The 21,531-nt window shown below is 39.9% G+C and overlaps 1 protein-coding gene across 3 annotated transcripts in view; it reads left to right on the top strand.

Annotated features, from left to right (window-relative positions):
- The window catches only part of LOC144195692 (tetratricopeptide repeat protein 28-like), a 131,069-nt gene that overhangs the window by 84,641 nt on the left and 24,897 nt on the right, over window positions 1-21,531 (top strand). For all 3 annotated transcript variants that reach the window (XM_077715499.1, XM_077715498.1, XM_077715500.1), the window contains 3 exons: window positions 3,164-3,436; window positions 4,445-4,575; window positions 19,652-20,159. In XM_077715499.1, the coding sequence (XP_077571625.1) occupies window positions 3,164-3,436; window positions 4,445-4,575; window positions 19,652-20,159 (912 nt within the window). The remainder of the gene's footprint in view (window positions 1-3,163; window positions 3,437-4,444; window positions 4,576-19,651; window positions 20,160-21,531) is intronic.

The raw sequence follows: 21,531 nt of genomic DNA, 5'->3' as shown, positions 1-21,531 counted from the left end.
AATTATCAAGGCATTTCTCTTCAAGGACACCATATGGGGTGACTTGATCAAAATGATATCACGCTTAACTTCATGTGAATTTGCCATCAATTTTTACTGTGTCACATAATGTATAATTCAAAGCAATCTTTGACATGCACACTTTGTGTAGATCAAGGTTTCTGCTCATTACACCAGATGCAAGCAGCTGTTATGCTATCATGTGACTCCTTCTGTATTTCACACAACAAAGAACTCTCACACAAGTGGAAAGTAGAGCAATCGCACCTCCAACTCTTTCTGATCGTTGTGACATTTTTTTCCACCCCAATGTTGTTTGCTAATAGACGGGAGAATGAGATGTTGGCCGTTACAAGCGTCTGACATTTTAGAGTAGTTCTACAACTGTGTGGACCATCCAATCTATCTTGATACCTAAGGGCCAGAAATGGTGCAAAAGGCCCATTGACTTGACCGATAAATAAAATTTCGTCTTCAATTTGTACTAAAATGTCCATTCCACATAGGAGAGCCCCCCCCCCCCCCCCCCCCCCAGATAAACCATTGCAAGAATGGTTTCGCACCATGGCAACTATTGACTCAGCCTGGATAATTTGCCATTTAAGTGAATGTCTTTTAAATGGATGCTGTAGCCAGTGTTCATTATAGTCCAGGACCCTCGAGTCAAATCTTAACTACAAAAGCGGCATTAGAACTGACATTGACCAGCTCTAATGGGCATCAACCTATGGCCTAGTATACACACATATATTGTTTAATCCAACTAGCTTTTTTATCCCCCTTTCATTAAAAGACTAAAAAAATCGCACATTTAAGCAGTATATCTCACATTTAACAGGTTTCTCTTATTGTGTGTCGAGTAAACCTTTAGATATAACCTAAGCTTGGACAAGTGTCTTGAAAACAACGAGAGGTAGGAGAATGGACATGTTGTCAGAAAAAAAAAGATTGACCACAGATAAGAAAGGATTATTTTTATTTATGGCTGCATTGTAAATTCTCAGTCGTTGTGCTCTATCCACACATTGTGTTCCATCTCACAATGTTTTGTCTCCGTGTATGTGGACTTCCCCCATTCACGTTAGGGTTTTTAGACGTAAATATTAGACGTGTTCATTTGCAAGATTGGGACCCTGACCTGTATCGGATGCTATTATTGGAAGTGGGACAAACTTCGGACATAAATAATCTTTGACATGCGATGGCATAGCATTAGTTGTCCTCAGTCAGGAAGGGGAAAAATCAGTACAAAAATGGACCAATTAGATACATGTATTTATACTGTCAACTAGTTTAGAAATTGTAAAATTATGTGTCATGCCACATTTTTAAAGCAACCTTTGTACCAAAGGATAACATCCTTATGCTTTCATTGCACAGAATTATTAGTGAATCTATCATTAGTTAAATGAAGTTAGAGTGCAATTACAAAGTTGTTCTCATGGAATAGAGATGCTGTCCTTCATCTCAGCTTTGAATGAAAACATCAATACTTAATCATTTTCCATTCATTCATCGAGTGAACTTTCTTTTGAGAGCAAAGCAGTTGGAGTGGGAAGGCGCCGAATGGGAAATTTTCATTTTCGCCAACATATCTCATTTCAGACCCTGAGGAAATGAAAATGATCCCTGCAACATTTTCTTTGCAGTATAATCATACTCGGTGTAACATAGTTTTGACACTGTTCCCATACTTTGTTAATTGGCCTCATGAGAAATGGACACTATCTTAGCTTTGTGGTGTTAAAATGATCCTTTTGTCTCACTGCACTGACTTTCATTTGGTTAAAACAATCAGCTTGCGATAACAGTCATATCTCAGAGATAACCTAATTCTCATAAATGAGCCTGTGCAATACCACAAATGTGGTGGTTACAGTCATCAAAATGAATCTAACTGAGCAATCAAGTTAAAGTGCTGGAAAATGTTTCCTTCTTGATTCATTCTTTTGACCGCAATTTCAATATTTTGCTAACCATGACCTTAAAATGCGACGCATACAGTAACATAGGCTGCTTCACTTTACGCAGTATATATAATGATAGTCTGTTACAAATTTTCCTTATGGAGGTTGTAAAGCCTTTGAATTTAGAGATTTGTGTTTGTGTGTGTAATATTTTATTACCTGTCTTTATGTGATACCATCCACTCGGGATTGTCATAACTATCTGTTCATGAATATGATAGTCATGAATACTTTCCCCGGTACTGGAATCTCCCAATGTTTAATTCATGTCACAGCTCACTGTCACTTCAATAGGCAATTAGAATCCATGAATGGGTTTATAGGGAACCTCTATCTCTAAGCATGACATAATGTCAAGTACACAAGCAGCATTGATGTTCTTAAGATTGCAGATGCTAATTATAATTTTGACTCTCACCAAGCATATTTTATTTACTATAAGAGCCATCAAATACAAAATTCCACATAAAGACAAGTAGCACAAATGCTTATAAAAGGAGATTAAATAATCATATCTATCCCAAAGTAAAATCCATTGTTATATGAAATACTTCATTATAAGTAGTCATGCTGTAATAACAGATTTTTCTAAGATTTATTTCAGAATTTCTACCATTACAGATCAATGCAGTTACACCCTTTATACTTCAAAATGTCGATTTCATCAACAAAAACAGTCTGATGCCGATGTCTGCCAGAGGGCATGCAATCTGAAGGGGCTGTGAATTTCCTATCCCATGCGGCCCAACATTGATTTATGTCATTGTGTGCATTTTCAACCTCTTCAAAGGTCACCTTGTCTCTGCTTTCTATTGCCATGCATCTACCATTTGTGTACAAGATGCATTAGTCTACTCGTCAACTTTATTTTATTTTGTTTTTTAACCTCATTGTCACATATTCATTCAATGACCGCCTACCTTGTGCCTTGCGATGGATGCCATTTTATCTTTGGGTGACGTGCCAAAGTTGATATTCAGTAAAAATACAGAATATGCTATCAGACGGACACTATGAAGCCATTACTTGAAGAATACAACGTTTGACTTCAGGTAGCACTTTTTGAGGCACCAAACAAAGTTTCCAAAGTAGTATCAAAGCCAGATATTGTTGTCAATCAGCATGTCAGTTGATAGTTTGGTATTTTTTTTTTTACCCCATTTCTAATCCTGGTCTCACTCATGTTCCTCCTGCAGAGTCTCTAGAGCCAACTTATCAACAGCTGCAAAAGATGAAGCTGGACAAGAGTCCTTTTGTGGTGGTGTCTGTGATCGGCCAGGAGCTGCTGACAGCTGGCCACCACACAGCTTCTGTTGTAGTTCTAGAAGCAGCTTTGAAGATCGGGACTTGCAGCCTCAAGCTGCGTGGTTCTGTCTTCTCAGCTCTCAGCAGCGCCCACTGGTCTCTAGGCAACACAGAGAAGAGCACTGGCTACATGCAGCAGGACTTGGAAGTGGCCAAGACCTTAGGTAAGATGCCTCGCAAAGTCATTCTCTCTTGTCGTAGGTTTTTTACCCGTCTGGTCACGCTCCTGTTCAATGCAGAATTATTAACATCACACCCAGTTTTAAATTGCTTCTATGGAACAGAAACCATGAACAAGGTGAAAGGCAAAACGCTTACAATGTCTATGTAAACACAATAAACTCTACCATAGTCTAATATCATATGCCCTTAAATGCAAATCCAACAATAAAATATAACTCACCAAAAACAGTATTTTTTAATGACAACAACTGATTAAATGACATTCTTTAAAAACTAATTTTGAGACGGGCTGTTGTTTCCAATGAGATTCCTAAAAATTCTCAAAACCACGTTAGGGTAAAGTGCTTAATTATATTGTATATTCTCATTAACTTCCAGTCCGCCTTTGTCAGTTTTCATCTTAATGCGAATGAGCTGACGTCTGATGCTGTTGACGTATAATGCAAACTAAGTAAATAAAGCACAATTTTTTTAAATTTAGCTACACTCTAAAGACAGTAATCAGATAAGTAACTTATGTCTCTTCAGTGAAGTCATTAAAAGTTACTTTTTTAAGTAGGTAGTTGAATTAGAATCAATCAGGGCAGAACATTCATTAATAGCTCATGATATTCTTTTTATATCCACACAGTGTTTATTGTTCAAATACTTTACTGTAGAAAACAAAAAGAATAACTTTACATGATGGAACAAAGACTCCAGTGAAACTGGGTTTTTCCAGATTGATCATGCGCACTTGCACTTTACTTGGGACACGTCTAGAAGCCTTGTTTGTAAATCAAATAAGTATGTCCCAGATTAAGGAGAGGTGATTTTAACACACCTAGCCATCAGCGGAACCAATCTACTGTGCAGAACACATACAACATCAATTTTCCCTTTCAAGGGTTTCCCTGTGGTTGAACTCTAATGGCTAGAAATGTTGGGAAACACAGTCTGCTTTCTAATCACTTGCTTCCCTGAGGATAATGAATCCAATTCATCTCCAGGTGACCAAACAGGGGAATGCCGTGCTCATGGGAATTTAGGCTCGGCATTCTTTTCCAAGGGAAACTATCGAGAAGCGCTGACCAACCATCGAAACCAGCTGGTTCTCGCCATGAAGCTGAAAGACCGAGAGGTAAGGGGCAGGCACACATTAAGATTTTTTTAAATGGACAAAGCAAGCAACTTTTACAAGATAATAACTAGAGGTGCCAGCATATTTCTTTCCAGAATGTCAGATATTTGTGTGGGTGGCCTTCTGTCTGCTGTAGCATTTTCGAAGCGACTCAAAGGACATACAAATGCTGATGCTCTTTGTCAATATGAGAAAGAGGTATTGAGTTGGAATGAAGGTCAAATTGAATTTCAAGAACAAGGGGATTATTTGTAAATGATCTTTCCATCTTACAAAACTATTCATTTCCTAAAGTATTAAATTAAGGTGTATTTGAGGATGTCATTTGGCCAAATGGAGTTTATTGGGCATTGAAGAAAAAAGAAAAACTGTCCTGTGACGTCCTCTATCCTGTCCTTTGGCCCCTATGGTCATTGTTGTGGGCTGACAGGTGCTTGTATTCCCACACAATTGCCATCAAGCAAGGAGAAGAATGGTCTCCGTTTCCCCTTCATTCCTTATCCTTCCGACCAGGCCTTGGAGTTTGCTTGTTTGTGCTTGTTGATATCACGAGGCATTTAAACAGTCCAGTCAAAGTCTGAACAAAGCAGTAGAACAAAACATTTCAAAAATTAGATCAGGAGTCTCCTTGTCATTCCGCAGTTTCGGGATATTAATAGCGAAAAGAAACATTTATGGCTTCTCGAGTTCAGATTTGGGGTCTGGGTGATCTAGTAATTTATGCAAAGTCTTTAGTTTGAAATACATTCCCAAATTTACTTCATCTGCACACAAGTGTGTCGTATCAATCCATCATTAAGCCAGATATGTACGTTGCCTCTTAGGGAAGAACAATCTGTACACTGCACCCCCTTCAGAGTTTGTCAAGAAGGTGATTTTGAATAACAGTAACAGTTAAATAATGTAACGTCCTCATTGGCCCTATTACAAGCCTTCCATCCTTCTCTTTTCTGCCCGAAAGCTTTCTTAATCAGAGTCATATGTGTGTCACACCACCTGGCCTTGCTCTTTACGCACTGTGTCCTGGCGGATTGCTCATTACGTCTGGGTTGGTGTTTTTGTTTCTGGGGTGGACTTTTTATCTGCCCTTTTCGAAGCTGAGGTCACTTCCTAGAGGCCGGAGGTGGGATGTTGTTTCTGACTGGATTTCCTGGACATGTCTACCATTCAGAGGGGAACAAAGTGTCTGAAACCAGTGGCACACATTACTCTCCATTTGTAGTACAGTAACATACTGTATGTACTACATATATAATGCTGCTTTTGGGGTATGAGTTGAGTTTTTTTAAATTTTATTCTGAAGATGCTGGTATCCTTAATGAAAGTGAATTTCAAACAAAGCTTCCCTATAAAAAAAAATTCAGTGTCTGTATTACTGTGGTGTTCTCATCTTAAATAGTAGGCTTCACAAGAGGGAGGTGAACCCTTAATTTTGGAGATAGAGTCGGGTTGACGGCAGTGCAGTCTCTAATTATGTCTCGTGTGATGTTCAAAAGACTCAACAGCTGACTCCCCCGACCCCCAAATTGAATGAAGTGAAAATCACAATCAGGAAAAAGTCCAAGAGACAGAAGTTTTGCCAATCCATTCACTCCATTTCTTACCAGCAGTTGCTTTTGTAGCTCTGCAATTGTTTATCTATTCTTCTCTCGCACCATTTGCTGTGATTAACATGCATAAACTTTGCTTCTAACTAATTGACACAGTGTTGTTTATCCTTTGGCTAGATTGAAACTAAATTGATTTTGTTAAACATTAGCTTGTACAATGAGAATGTGGAAACTAAAAAAAAGGAGTAAACAACACACTTTAAAGTGGGAGTTCTTTTTGACAGGGTCAGAGTTCGTCAGTGTGTGTCAGTTTGCTCGTAGAGGAGGAGATCATTAAAGAGTCATTAGGACACGGACATGTGGCTTTTCATTCTTTACAAGGGGCTGACACTAATGAAGGATGGCACAGAAGGAAACGGGCATCACTGTCTCTTTTTATTTTTTAGCCCACACATTGCTGATTAAAAGAGATTTCTACTGAAATTCTACTCTTGGATATGAGAAGATGAGATTACCTTCTAGTATAATGAATGTTGACATCTTACTTGTCTGTCTATACTTTTGTATAGTTCCATTACATTGAGAAAAAGGAATTAACAGTTTTACCGAATTCTCCTACGGACTGTAAAACCAGTAAGAAAGCAAGTACTTATGAATAAATAGGTATGAAATACATGCCACAGGGAGATTTTAAAGTCTACAAAGAGTACACAAACCCACTGTGCTTTATTAATGAAGCACCACTTGTTCAGACCAGTGGTTTAGAACACCTATACAGCAGGTCGCTTAGCCACGAAAAATGAAGGATGGACGGCCAGTGTCAACCAATGGCCCATGAAAACAACTGGGAAAAAAGGATTGGTGTGCTTGTGTGCTTGTTTGTTCACAGAAAATGGAAAAACTAGCCATTTTCTTGCAGTTTTGGTTATATAGAGTATATTGTGTTCAGGATTTAGTTTTAACAAAATAGTATTCACATCCAAGCACTACTGTGCATGGTGAAAACTCAGCCTTTCACTGTTGATAAGTTAAGTAATTGATTCTATAATATCGCAGCGTCTGTTTTTTTTTCACTTACTGCTGCAATCAATGGCAATGCTGAGGGACAGATTAGATGACAAATAAAGAGTGACACAGTCACAGCACACCACTCACTTTCTGCTGTGGTGCACCTTATTTTATGACTATAGATGAGAGCCAATAGACCCAAAGCTATTGCTCATGATTGGACTACAGGGATAGAATGCCTCTAGCAAATTTACAATAAGACATGGCAATGAGAACATCAGAAAAATGTTGATCATTACAATCTTTCTCTTTTATCCCGGCAGGTAGATTGAGACGGAAAAAAACAGAATTTGATCACTAGTTTCTTTTATAAATGTCTGATGCTAAGGTACGGTGCGTTACTTCACATGGTTTTGATTTAAATGACTCACTCGTCTGTAGCCAAGAGAAACAAATGTTTGGAGTGACCTCACAAAGCTCATGTTTGGGAGAATTTTAGGACAGCCTGAAAGTGATGCAGGAAGCAGACTAAAGTGTGAGATTAATTTGTTATCTGATCTCATGAGCCTAATCCTATATACTGAGCTGGTGAGTCATTTTTATGTGTATTCTCATCCCTAGCCTCGGGGTGTTTTAAATGTTATTAACCAACAACTGAAATAGATTTGTATCTTTCCACTTCAAACGTAGCGGCTAAACCCGATACTGTCTCCTTCTACTCCCCTTTGTCCTCTGTCCAGTCCAGCCCTCATCCAGAATGGCCAGAGAGCCATTTAAAGCCACATCCCTCGCTCCGTACCAATCGATAGAAAAGCTGTCAGCAAGATGAATGGGGGTTTTAGGAAGTCCATTTTAATGAGGGGAAAAAGAGAGGGAGGAAGGGAAAGAGATGTACTAGGATGGAGGGGAAGAGTCACAGCTGGTATTTATGCATAAAATGAAGCAAAGGGTGTAGGGAAAAAAATCAAGGACAATAACTAATATGTTTATGCATGTATTGAATATGTAGCATTATGAGCTCGCTGTATAATAGTCTCTCTAGTGACTGTTGAATAATTGTAAGTAGTGTATTGAGTTAGTTTAGCAGCAGCAGGATCTAGTTATTGTGGTTCGATAATATTGAATGACATGTATTACAAACCTAGGCAAAAACCTTCATTAAAGTGGGGAACAATTTGGGGTAAAAATGTGCTATTTTAGGTCTGAAAGCTATTTTCAATTAATTTTTGTCCCAGTTTTTCCATAGCACAGCAAGTTTTTTTTCACAATTTACCTTCTCACATTGTTGTTATTGCATGTAATCCAAAGAACCACCTTCCAGAACTGAACATATTTACGTTTAAGAGATGTAAGCATGGCTTTTTGCTGTATTTGGTCGTTTTATTCATTCACAGGCAAAATCAAATATATATGTTAGTGGAAGGAAACCTGCTTGTTAATTAGGAGATGATGGCAAAGGTTATTGGACCAGTCGGTGGTGTAGACATCAATGTCCTTTGGGTACTGCTCTGGCTGGACCCTGTTTTAGCTCACTGGAGCAATTTCTGGCGCTGATTAGTCACCATGACTTTAGAAAAGCTCATCTATGCATCATTTCTGTTCTGCTTTTGTAGGCAATTGTACATATAAAACAAAAAACACAAGCAGCCAAGCACTTTTCTTCCTTCCTTGCAATCAGTTGGAGAAAGTAGTTCCTTGACTTTCTCAGCTATTGAGTTTTTCGTTTAATTATTTAGTTTCGGAGCTACTGGAGTACTTCTCACTGCTCTCGCTTTTGTTGAAACAGACTTGCGATCAAAGAATTCAGATTTTTTTTTTTGGTGGACTGTTTCCTTCTTCTCCCGGGTGTCCGCATACAGTGGGATGTCAGAGACGTAACATTTAGGCATTTTGAGGAAATGGTCTTCTTCAAGGCTCCTGTCATTGCGCCAAAGACCAGGATTATAATAGCTACTTAGTCTGGCTCAGTCCAAGCCTCCAAACAATACATATGCACTAAGATATGCTTTCATTCAACACTCAGTTTAGCTATTGTTCCCTGTTAAGGCAGTGTCAGCATTCTTGTCCCTGTGGCACCATATTGAGTCCTTCTCCAATCTCTCTTGGATGGGAGCCTTCTTACTTTATGAGGGGGTTTAATGTGTCTTTGTGGAATGAGCTTTGAGAAAGTAATAAAATGGATTGAAAATACGAGGCCCCAAATGAGAGAAATGAAAGCACTATGTCTTCAGAGGACACAGCCCTAAGGGTTCTACCTATACAGTGTGTATACCATCCACTACACTCAGAATGGTCTCAAAATAAAACTTGTGACGGGCTGTTGCTGGACTCAGGACGGCGTCTTTGAATGAAGCCATGTGGCACAGCGATAGTTAAAAATTCAGTCACGAGAGCAAAGGCAAATGCTTCCTGGGTATTTTATTGTGGCACAGTTCACTTAAGAAAATGTTGTTGCTATTGCTGGTGCTGTTATCAGATTTAATTGCAACTTGTGGCAAGGACATGGTTCCCTTGTGGTGCCACATCTTGGTACGCTCACCCAAGCACAGGCTACACCCCAGATTTATACACACAAATGCACATATCCAGTTGTTGTCAGTTCTATTTGCAAAATCAACAAATAGCTTGTTGTAAACTGTAAGAAAAAAAAATCTGTTTTTAAGCAATGACCACTATAGGTGTACTGTTATTTTGAAATGAAACTTGAATTAAACTGTCCCCTTATTCTAATAAAGAAACCAATATTATATTTGAGTGTTTAGCAGAAAATCAAAACCCAGTTTGTAATATATTGTGGGGGATATTCTACTACAAATTAAAATAATAAATGTCTTCTTTAGTGACAACATTTACTTGCTGCTTTTTTCTTGATGAGGAAGTTAATGTGCAGTATGTTGTCCATCTAATGATTTCTGTGGCAAATATGTGCATATGCACGTGTTTGACTTCATCGTCATTCGTAGAGGCTTAGCGTGATTAGAGCAGCGTGATCCTCTGAAGAGTTAATGATGAGAAGCGGTTGCTTCACAGAGGGCAATCACAACCCCTTTCCCATAGCATTTGGGGCTTATCTTTATCCTTATATTGTGTATGTCTTCCTTAATGCATGCCTGTTTATGTACTGCATTGGTTTTATGTATGTGGAAACATACATGACTATGTTTGTTGCCATTAAAGCATTTTTTAGAGTTGGTTGTGAGTACCATAAAGCGTAAATATGATTCTATTGTCTGAGTGCTTGACGTTTGAGGGTTTATAGACAAACAGCAGAAGACATAATTATACAGCTTCATTATGCTAGTTTCAAACTGACAGATTGCTCAAGCACAAGGGGGCTGTTCCTTTTGCTTCAGTTCAGGACTACATGATGTTCTATGGAGGCCAGTGGCGTCTCTCCCATCCCTGCACACCGGGGGTTCGTGTGACAGGCTTAATGACACTGTCGGGGTTACGGTGTATCTTCAACTCATTTTCCAGTGTGATTGAAGTTCGCCATGGGTAGCATTTCATCAGTGCTGAGCCGACAAAAGGGACCTTTCCAGTGTTGTCTTACTATTTGTGCAAGTGTGTGTATGCCCCCAGCGCTGAAGAGATGCAAAAAAAAAGCCTTTATGGCTGTTATATGGACTGTGTCACAATCGCACTTTCACAGAGATGATGAGTTTTGTAGAGGCTTGTCTCTAGCGTGTACTCCACTTGTTTATTACCAGCCATATATACACTGCAATGCCTTTCCTGGAAACATTAAACAAAGTTGTGTGTACAAATAAGATTCTATGTTGAGATCATGGGAAAGGTACTAGGTTTTCTTTCTGTGGTATTACCTGATTGAAAAAAGGAACACATGAAAAATTATTGTGTGGTTTAAGAAGAATTATACTATCACTATAGGAAAAGTAGTGTTTTTTTGGGGGGGATGATGTTGATGTTATCTAGGCCAACTCATTACGTTGGGCTTAACTATGGGCCTTACAATGTTTGAATGAAATAATTATAATATTAGGGAATGGTTTTATAAGCCACCCAGTTCTACATCTGGCAAATAGTGGGCCCATTGCATTAAATCCAGGTGACATTTTAGACATTTAGATTTCCCAATAAATTAGACCATGCGGTTTGAGCAAGCAGCTGTAGAATGAATCACATGATAATTGTTGATTGACTCTATTTCATTTCCTTTTGCTTTCCTTTCTTTGCTTATACTCCTTTTCATTGGTCCCTCCAAATCTGATGGGTTAAGCATATAGAAAGGCAGTGTAGCCCACATCTTGTAATGGTAGGGCGAACAAACGTGACCCTTGATTGCTGCATTGGTCCAATGTGGCAATGCCAATGAAACAGACTGGAAGCCAAACTGGTGTTTTCTTCATCGTTCTCCATATTGATTGATCTCCAAGTCGAATGAATTTGGTTTCTTGTATTGCTGCTATGAGTCAGCTGCCTTTTTTTTCCAGCTCTTACAAAGCATACAAAGTTTCCCCGAGCCACTCGCTAACGGAGAGAGTCAATGAGAGCCAACTGTTCCTCCTACGCTGGTAAATCCCAAAGCTTATTTTCCTTGACCTAGAGACAACCGGCAATCTTGGAAAATCAACCCTTCAAATTCTAACATCCCTGCATGAGAGGTTGATAAACATTTTTTTCCATTCTATGTGGCTCTATGCACCTAAGAACAAACACTTTCTGTGTCTTCCTCATTCCTCATTTGCTGCCTTCTCTTTCTTCAAAAGAATTCAGTTAAAGTAGTGGAGACAAATGTATGTTTGGGTTTTCTGGACATTTGTTAGAAAAGAAAATACTCTAAACACACGTGCATCTCACGAACGATATGCCAACATAATTTATGGTTGAGGGGCTGTAACTATCACTCTTTCACAGTGTCTTATATTATGCCAAGGACAAGAGATACAATCAGAGACCCTGCCAGCAACTATTTAGCCTCCCTGTCAATCAGAGTCCGGTGGCGTGTGCTCACAGCCGGAGGCGGTGCTGGCAGGTGGCGTGGTATCACCCGGAAAACATGTCTTATAAGCAAGCCATTATTTCCTCATCGCCACCTCCTTTTTATCTACACCAAACCCTTCTCTACAACTTGACTTAAAACGATTGTTTTCCTCTTATTTTTTGTCCCAGCGTGGTTATCTCCGAACCTTATTACTAGCAAAAGCAAAGCATCAGCCGTTCTGCTCCATGTGTCTGGCTTCAAAACACATCATATTTTATTCCTTTGCGCAAACATCCCCGCACTATATTTAAAATGGGGACAGAGCCCATCCTACACCTCCAAATAGGCACATAGTATCTCTTGTGTGAGACTTATAAATGAATGTCACAGGGATTTACTTTCTATCATTCAAGGTGAAATTTACTTCATGGTCTTAACACTGTTTCACACCGAGAACCGGTGATAGACCCCTTTGTGCTTGCAGTAGCGCTATACAGTGTGTGTGCATATATGAATAATGTTTTGACTTAAGTGATGATAAAAACCCAGCTTTGGCATCGTCTTTTTAGTGTTTATCAGTCAGAGCAGTTCTCTCTCCATGGCGATGAAGTGAAGGGCTTGGCCATGTTGAACGATGGGGTTCTTTCTCCACAGCTTGGAGCTGCCCATAGCGCATAAAGCAATGAGGTGTGAAGGCACTTTGGAGATGCTCCCACACAGTGCAGTTGTGTAGCAACTGCTGCAAGTTGCCCCAGTCACAGTCACCACCCTCAATGCTTGTGCCAAGTTTGTAATTACATTTGGGGAATAAAAGCAAAGGGAGATGGGATTTGTGCACTGATTTTTTTTGGGAGGGGTTGACTCTGCTTCTTTCGTTACATGGCATGTCATTGCGAATTTATTCGAATGACACTACATATATAATGTCTGATGACGACAATTGGAATGGACATAGTTTTTGTTGGCTTCCGAACCAATAGGGTAGAAATGAGCAGTGAAATCTCATCTAATTATAACACTATTAAAATTAGGAATGGTGCTCCAACCTGTTTGTACTGTGTGATTAAAAGAACAAACACTCCCGAGTTTAAAGCTTGGACACAGAAAGACACGTCTAATGTATCACAACGATGAAACATAGGATTTTTTTGTTTTTGCCTCACATTGTTGGGATATTTCACTCATATTTTTGTTATAGGGTGTTTGTCAATCCTACTCAGAAATATGGTGACCTTTTTCAGATCACATTTGCTTAAACAATAAAGAAGTCAGGTCAGTCTCATCTGGTTTGTGCGTTATGCTGTACTGTTGCTGAATGGATTAGGGACAAAGTGCAAAAGTGTCTCCATGAGAACTGTGAGGTGCTGACACGCTTCATTTTTTCATTGTGTCAGCACGCTCTAAGCCACAGCTCTGTTCGAGATCAATAAGATCTGGGTCTCCCAAACCTAAACCTGTGTAACCTTATCTTTTTCCCCCTCTCCTTGGCTTTCTTTTCCTCTCCTTACGGAACCTAAAGAAATCCCCCTGTCATTGAAAAGGGTCGAACAAAGTACTGCAACATGGATGACCTGAGTTGTCCAACTGTTTGTCATGGACATCGCCACCCATCCATAGGCCTCCAAAAGATCCTTGAATTACCCAGCAGTGCTATGTCCTTGGATTGACTTCCTGGCTTCCTGCTAAATTCTGTCATCTGCAGCTGGGGTCCTGCGAGCTGTGCTTTATTTGGCATTCTGTCAGAACTATTGAAAAGTCATAATAACAGTTTAAACTTATTCTACAATATATTTTTGTTCAGTTCAGAATGCAGTTCTATGACTTGGAATGACAATTATATTTATTAAAAATGTCATAACAGGTGACATTCCACATGGAGTAGCATATTTTTTTCCTCCGAGTAATGCAGCCATTTTAACTGTTGGTGCCTGTTATCCAATCAAAGAACAGCACTCCATATCCTCATTAGGTTTTCATCAGTTTGGTGTAACGAAGAACGGGTGGTAAAACGATCAAATCTTCAGTAGCCCTTTACAACTTGCCAAACGGACCCTCAAGAAATTGCACCCTACCGCTCTGAATCAAATACTACTACTTGACGCAAACAGAGAGGGAGATTCTGTTCATTCTGAGTCAATTTAACCTCTTCTGAAAGCTATTAGTGAAAAGAACTAAGCACTAAACAAGCATTATACCCTCTTGCAACAAGCTTAGAGGCTCTATAAAGTGGTACGTCTGGATGTTTACCTCAAACCCGTCCCAAATTACTTTCAAACGCCACTGTTATTTCCTTTCCTGTCACCACAAGGTCTCTAAAGAATTGATTCCCTTCTCCTGTAGACATCACACCGCTATGCCTGTGGAGATTTGACTTGAGCACAGAAATAAGCAGCAACCCTTTGAGACTTTGCTCTGGTTTAGAGTACATTAAGATCCATTCATAGTCCCCTTTCCCCCGGTGTGCAACCACTTCAATTTTCTCCTCATTTCGAGTATATATTCATGTGTTTATATATCAGAGGGCAGGAGGTCTGCTTCTGTGCCAGAACAATGGTGACATCCCGTTTCAGGGGACCAGTGTTGTGACAGCAGTGTTGGTTGGGAGAGTGGGTTGTATGGAGGGGGCGTGCAGTCAGTTCAGTTACCATGCTGCCCTCTCTTCATTTTCCTCACCTAACATTTGACCATTTCTATAAGCACTGTTTTGCCTGGTGTATTTTCTGAGAACACCCCCCTTCTCCCTCTTGAATTGAGCACTCAAATTTCCCTTCAGCTTCAGTGGAGGTTTTTGGATTGAGTTTGACTTTTTGGCTCCTCTGATTTCTTCCTCAACCGTCCACCAATGGCTGTAACGTTGCGTGAAAAATGAGGGAAAAAAACAAATACATGCAGCCACATACACACATACAGGCGTAACACCCTCATGTTTTGTTTGATACTCTCAGAATAAGGACATTTAAGGGAATGTATACTAGGTTTTTTAGACTAACCGCAAATGATCTCCCTTTTAGCCTGGCACCACTGTGCAGACTAGCCACAGCTCAGTTTTCACAAGCCAAAGCTACACTCCATCTTGTGTATATCATTAGTTAACCCCCCGCATTTCTCTATTTCTACTTGCCCGTCTATCTCTTCCTGGCGCTTGTACAGTGGATGCAGCGGGTGACGGTCCTTGCATCAGACTGCGTCGCAACTGTCATGAGTGGCTTTACCCGTGGATTGACCTCCAATGACAACCCGTCCTTTTGTGCATGTGTCCTGTGAAGGCTAAAGGAATTATCAAGCTTCAAGGCCTCTGGCGTCACTTATCTATGAGCTGGAATTTTCGCAGGTCAAAAATGAACAAGCGGCTTTTGTGGTATCAGTATGTCATCACTCCCAGTGAATAAGATTAGTCTTGATTATTAAGTTGAGGAATTGGTAAGATAACGTGAAAAACAATGGAACTTTAAGAAACCCCCAAAAGAAGATAACTGGAAGATGTTTGTTTTCTTTGCTGTATATTTTTATTTTATCTGTGTCGCTAGTTATAGTAGGTGTGATATATATGTCTTGGTGTTTTTACGAGAGCACTCAGCCACAGCTGTAGCTGCCTCGCCTGGCAAAGCACTACATCCCCCGCTTCAAAAGCAGAAGGTTTTGATATGGGCGAGTGACTGTCATTTGGACAATTAAATTGTGGTTCCTATGGGACGCATATTCATGTGCAAACAACAGACCGGGAGAGAGACTGAAGTATAAACCTATAAACCCAGATGAATATTTTACCCTCCCTTTCCCCGCCCCCAACATTGACACTACCAATATTCACCTTCACATTACGCCCCTTTTTGCCCAAGCAATTACAATTGCTCTGTGTACATATAGAGAAATTTCATTCATTCTTCTTTTGGAAAGGTTTTCTGCTCCATTCTGTATTCATTACATTTATAGAGACATGTTTCCTTCGACTGTCAAAATGCATTTGTATCAGGGAATCAAGATGGGAGGACGGCCTCAGCCTGGGGATGTCTGTAGCATTCTCTCTTCTCATTCTTCAAACGCAATCTCTTGCATCCCTTTTATCTGTCCCTCTTCTCCCCTCCAATAACCCAACCACCCACCCACCCACCAACACACACACATACCTAATACCCGTTAGTTTTCACCGCCACCTAGCTGCTCTTGTTGCTTGAGCCTAGCTCGTTAATGGAAACGATGGTGCATGGTTCTCCTTACCATACCTCTTGCAGTGCCTTTTAATTAGCCAGCTGCATTTCTGTGTGTGTGTCTGTGTGTGTGTGTGTGTGTGTGTGTGTGTGTGTGCATGTGCTTGTATTACATGTACATAAATCTGCAAATTCAGATTGTGGGGCCTCACCACCCATAAATCCTTCGATAAGGTTGTTGAGTTGTGGTTAGGCTCCAGGGAAATTAATGTCAGTCATGTCCTCTATTTTAATGGAAACACTGAAGTGTGTGTGTACTAGAATTTGTGGGAAATAGTAGATCTCCTGTTTGCACCAAAATTCTAATAGCCACACATGGCATGTTTGTACTCACTGTACATATTGTTTTATATAATAGAGTATTGATTAAGTATTCATTGTCATTAAATATTCCATCAACATTGTTTGAATTTTGCTCCTATTATGGGCACTTTTATTAAATATAAACTGAGTCCAGTAGCATAGTAGTAATCAATATGTGGTGGGTATATGGTGGCTTTTTTCACAATCATTGTATCTTTAGCTCAATTGTAGTTTCCACTTAATTTACTGCTCAAAATGTCCATTCAGCCTCTTTTGTATTCATCAAAATGTAATTGTAAAAGAAGGCTTGTCTTTTCCCAAAAGTATCCATTGACTGTCTATTGCCATGACAACTGTAGTTTCCTGTAAATTTCACTTATCTGTAATTATCCCCTTTGAAGTAGCTCAACGCTGACTTGTGGAAATATAGGATTCTTTTTTTCCCTGAAGGCATTGGCATACTCTGCAAATAGAAGCATCATAACCCACTCTAGCTTGAGTTAGCAGTGAAGTGCTTGCCAGTGTGAGAAATAAGTCAAACTGGTGACTCAGAGCTCCAGAACTCATACTATCAATAGTAACTTTGTAGCATGACATAAGAGAGTAATTATTCTAAGTACGATTCATTACCTCTTTCACATGCTATGAAAGCAACCATTAGTCTGATGCTCCACTGAATATAAATACATTTAGTAGAAGAGTCTAATAGAGGAGAATGTGCAACAGATTTTAACCCGATCTCCTTGTCACGGGTAAGAAATAGAGTCTTTTTGGAAACAACTATTTGTGATTGGCACGGCAGCATCGCTTCTCTGCCATCTTGGTCCTTTGCTCTGCTTCCAGTATAACCAATTTACCTTTTATGAGGAGACACCCTGTGCAGAAAAATCATTTGTGTCTGCTTTCTACGCACTTGAATTTCTGTGGAGCACCCAGTCTTAAAAAATGAGACAAAAAATAACTTAGAAGTCTTTGGGTAACTTTCACACTTGAATGTATGGAGTGACTTGCACCCTCCTGTGGCTTTTGTGTTCTGGTTGGAGAGCAACGTCATTTTAAGAAAGTCCTAGTAGTGGTACAATGTGCATGCTCTTTGACTTTTAAGGAAAACTCCTCATTATCTTGGCCTTGATCTGCAAAGATAATGCAGCGTTGCAGTCTCATTTTAGAGCGACCCACATCAGAGGGACTCGTCTGTGCTGGAGAAAAAGTGCGGCCTTATTTTTTTCTACCTATCCAGCTGCACTATGAAGTCTGGCAGATGAGGATTCCTCTGTTTTCTGCTCACAAAAGTAGAGGTTTGAGTTTGAGAGAGGAAGGAAGCAAGCCTTCAAAAGGTACATGTAATTGAGCAGCCTCAGATAAGATATCTTGGAACATGAAACAGCAACAGTTTGTGACGAAGGGTAATTGCATCCCTGGGCCTGTGTAATGCCTTGTTGCGTTTCTAAACTTGAGCAAAGTGCTGAACCTCCTTTTGTCAGCAGGTAATTGGTTGCAGACATCAGCAGCAACTTGAAATAAAAGAAATAATGCTTGCTAGGTTTGTATACCGTTTGTGCATTTCATGTGAGCAAACTAAGCAACGGAATGAAGGTGTTTGTCCTTGTAAGGGAGTCTTTTATTGTATTGATTCTTTTATTTGATCTCTGAAAGAGGTACTTTAGTTTTCATTTAGTCAAAGCCTCAGAAATTCATGATGTTGCCCTGCAGCCATATGTCCTTTTTGCTATGTCCCGATGGCTAAGATTATTGGATTTATCATCAAAGTAAATTGCATATGAGTGCACCATATGCAAATTATATTTAAAGAAAAGTTTGAACAGTTCAAACGTAGTATTATGTGTTTTTGACTTTCATCATGACCCAGTCTATGTAACTAGTTTCAGGAATGACATTGACCTTCCCTGTCAGAACGAACGTCCTCCCCGGTGGCCACAATCCAAAGGTTTTCCTGGCCGGTATGGGCTGGGTGGGACCTGTGGAAGGAGTTGCTTTATTAGCTGGTCGTGTGAGATTAATTGAACATCTGTTCAGGCAGAGACAACTGACCCCAGTCACAGCTGTTTACCCTCTTTATAAATATCTAATAAGGGAGCTCATGATATGCTACCTTGGATATATTCAGATTGACAAAGGAATTTGTCAATGTGAAAGAAATCTAATGACATTTGGCAAGCTTTTAAATGCAAGGCAGGGCCAAAGTATTGAGTTTGAGTTCATAACTGCAAAGGTATTTTTGCAAATTAGAAGCTAGTAAGAAGTTAAAATTATATCGATTGTTTTGTGGATGAAAATAGTACTACCGTAATACTTTGTTGACCAAGACAACAAGATAAGAGGGAGATACCCACTATGACAGATGACATTGTACAAAGGAGAAAAGCAAAGGTGGATGTTTACAAACTCATTTACATGCAAATTCTGGTAGCTTGTATGTATGTGGGAATGTTTTGTTGTAAAACTTCTTTTCAAACTGGAATTTGTGATTCATGGAGTCTTTTTTTTAACAGGTCGACTCTGCTTGTGGAAATGAATTGAAATCTCAGAATTCATTTATCGGTGTCTATAGCCTGAGCATTCCTGCCAGGAGCGAGGCAGTAATGACACAAACACACACTGCACTCCCCCCTAAGCACAGGTCGAATTTGAGGCTGAAAGCACTCTGCTCACCCACCTGATTAGCACTGTCTTTGTTCCGTGGTCGGTGGCACGCCATGAAGTATGATTGCAGTTGGCAAACTGGCGGCTTTGAAACAAACCTACTGCTGTGCTGATATGCATCACTCTTTACCCCCTTCCTTGCTTTGCAACCTCAGAATCAAATGAGGTTTACTTGCTCAGTTGGTGTCCGAGCAGTAAGCCCTCGTTGGGGAATTTGTTAAGTTTTCTTTTTCCTGCCTGTAGTGTTAAAAATGTTCAGTACAAAAACTATTCAATTCATATTCATAATTAAATGTGGTTGTGGTTCATTTGAATATTCCAAATATTGTAAATGTCTATTCATTTTTTTTGGTTCTTTTCGAGTCTAAGCTCTACTCTTTCTCTGTTTCTTTCTTTAGGCTGCCTCGATGGCCCTGAGTAGCTTGGGACATGTATACACAGCCATTGGAGACTACCCAAATGCATTAGCCAGCCACAAGCAGTGTGTTCTGCTGGCTAAGCAGTCTAAAGATCAGCTCTCCGAGGCACGGGAGCTGGGAAACATGGGTGCTGTCTACATTGCTATGGGAGACTTTGACAATGCCGTCCAATGCCACGAGCAGCATTTGGATATCGCCAAGACCCTCGAAAATAAGCGTGAAGAAGCTCGGGCCTACAGCAACTTGGGCAGCGCGTACCACTATCACCGAAACTTTGACAAGGCCATGTCTTATCACACTCACGTTTTGGAGCTTGCCCAAGAACTGGAAGAAAAGTCCATTGAGATGCGAGCGTATGCAGGCCTGGGGCATGCAGCTCGTTGCATGCAAGACCTGGAGAGGGCCAAACAGTATCATGAACAACAGCTCTCAATTGCCGAAGGTTTGAAAGACAGAGCCGCCGAAGGAAGAGCTTCCTCGAATCTGGGTAGGTTTGCAAAACACAAAATGAATAGTGATATCTTGATTGAAGATTTTATTTCACAAAAATGCAACGTTACGTGAAGAATGTTCTTGGTGATTGGGTATTACCAAAGTAGCTTGCACCTCTATATAAAAAGGATCCAGTTTTGCTCTTGTAATATCTGGAGTGCCTTCTGTAAAGTATATTTAATATCCTTAAGATAACCAATGTAGAAAATATGCTGGGCGTTTTCCAGTGTGGTTTCCTTTACCCCCATATGAATGTTGCTCCATTTACAGACTTGACTGTTTCCCTAATGTAGTTTTACATACATAATTCAAGGTCCATATGATTATACAATACCCAAAGGTGTATATGAAGAAGTTTTATTTTAACGCTGTGTGAATTTTTCGCCTTTTAAAATGAGAAAAAAGGATCCGCTGCTGTGAAAACTAGAATCAAAGGACAAATCCCATTAATTTCAAATGATAGAATTTAGTCTTGAGCAAAAGCAACCTTTAGTAGCAAATTAGAAAATCTTTGCTCTAGAAGATGATTAAATGCATAGCCTAGTAATACAATAGTAAAAAAGCAATAAAACATTGCTCCTTTAGCTATCAAAAACTCCATGAGATCAATGGTGAGCCCATTTTTCTGTATTTAGTGCAGCAATTACAACCTACACTGCTTGAATTATGATAGCCATCAAAGCAGCACTAACCTTGATTCTAACGGACAACGCAAAGGTTTAATAGTTCTTCCGGATGATTTAGTCTTTAACCTCTGAATAATGTGTTCAAGTGGAGAATTGAAGTTAATTAACCAAACATAAATTGAAGCTGTGATTTGACCAACCTAAATGGTGCACATCCCCTTGGCAGCAAAATACAGCTGATCTTTGAGACAAGATGATCGTAAATTGAAGCACCTCTCAAGAGTACATTTTATGATGCTACCTACATCAGAGTTTTATGATGTGAGGTGGCAGGTGGCAGATATATTCTAGTGTCTTATAGGAATCCCATGACAATATACCACCAGGCCAGGGTCTTTATGATTGGTAGCAAAAGTGAGTCATTCTAATGTTGTAATGATGAGTGCAGTGTTAAAGATCTCCATCTGGTGACATGACTAAATGAGTGAGTCGTGAGTAGCAATGAAACTTGTTGCTCTACGGGGACAAATTCCGGAAAGATGACCATCGTTCTCGAATTACACCTCCTGACACCGAGGAAACCCCGTGTCAATGTAGCCAATCTGTCTGTCTGCCATTTTTTTCTTGCTCTGTTCCGTCCTCATTTCACTTTTTGATGCCTCTGCCTTTCATTCTCTTGGTCCCCTGCCTCACCCCTGCTGATTGTAATCTGAAACTGTCAGGCCACTAGTAATTGAAACT

The sequence above is a fragment of the Stigmatopora nigra genome, chromosome 4, assembly GCF_051989575.1.
Source record: "Stigmatopora nigra isolate UIUO_SnigA chromosome 4, RoL_Snig_1.1, whole genome shotgun sequence".
Taxonomy (NCBI): Eukaryota; Metazoa; Chordata; class Actinopteri; order Syngnathiformes; family Syngnathidae; genus Stigmatopora; species Stigmatopora nigra.
Note: the sequence above shows the minus strand (reverse complement) of the source record. Positions and strands in the feature narration are given on the sequence as shown.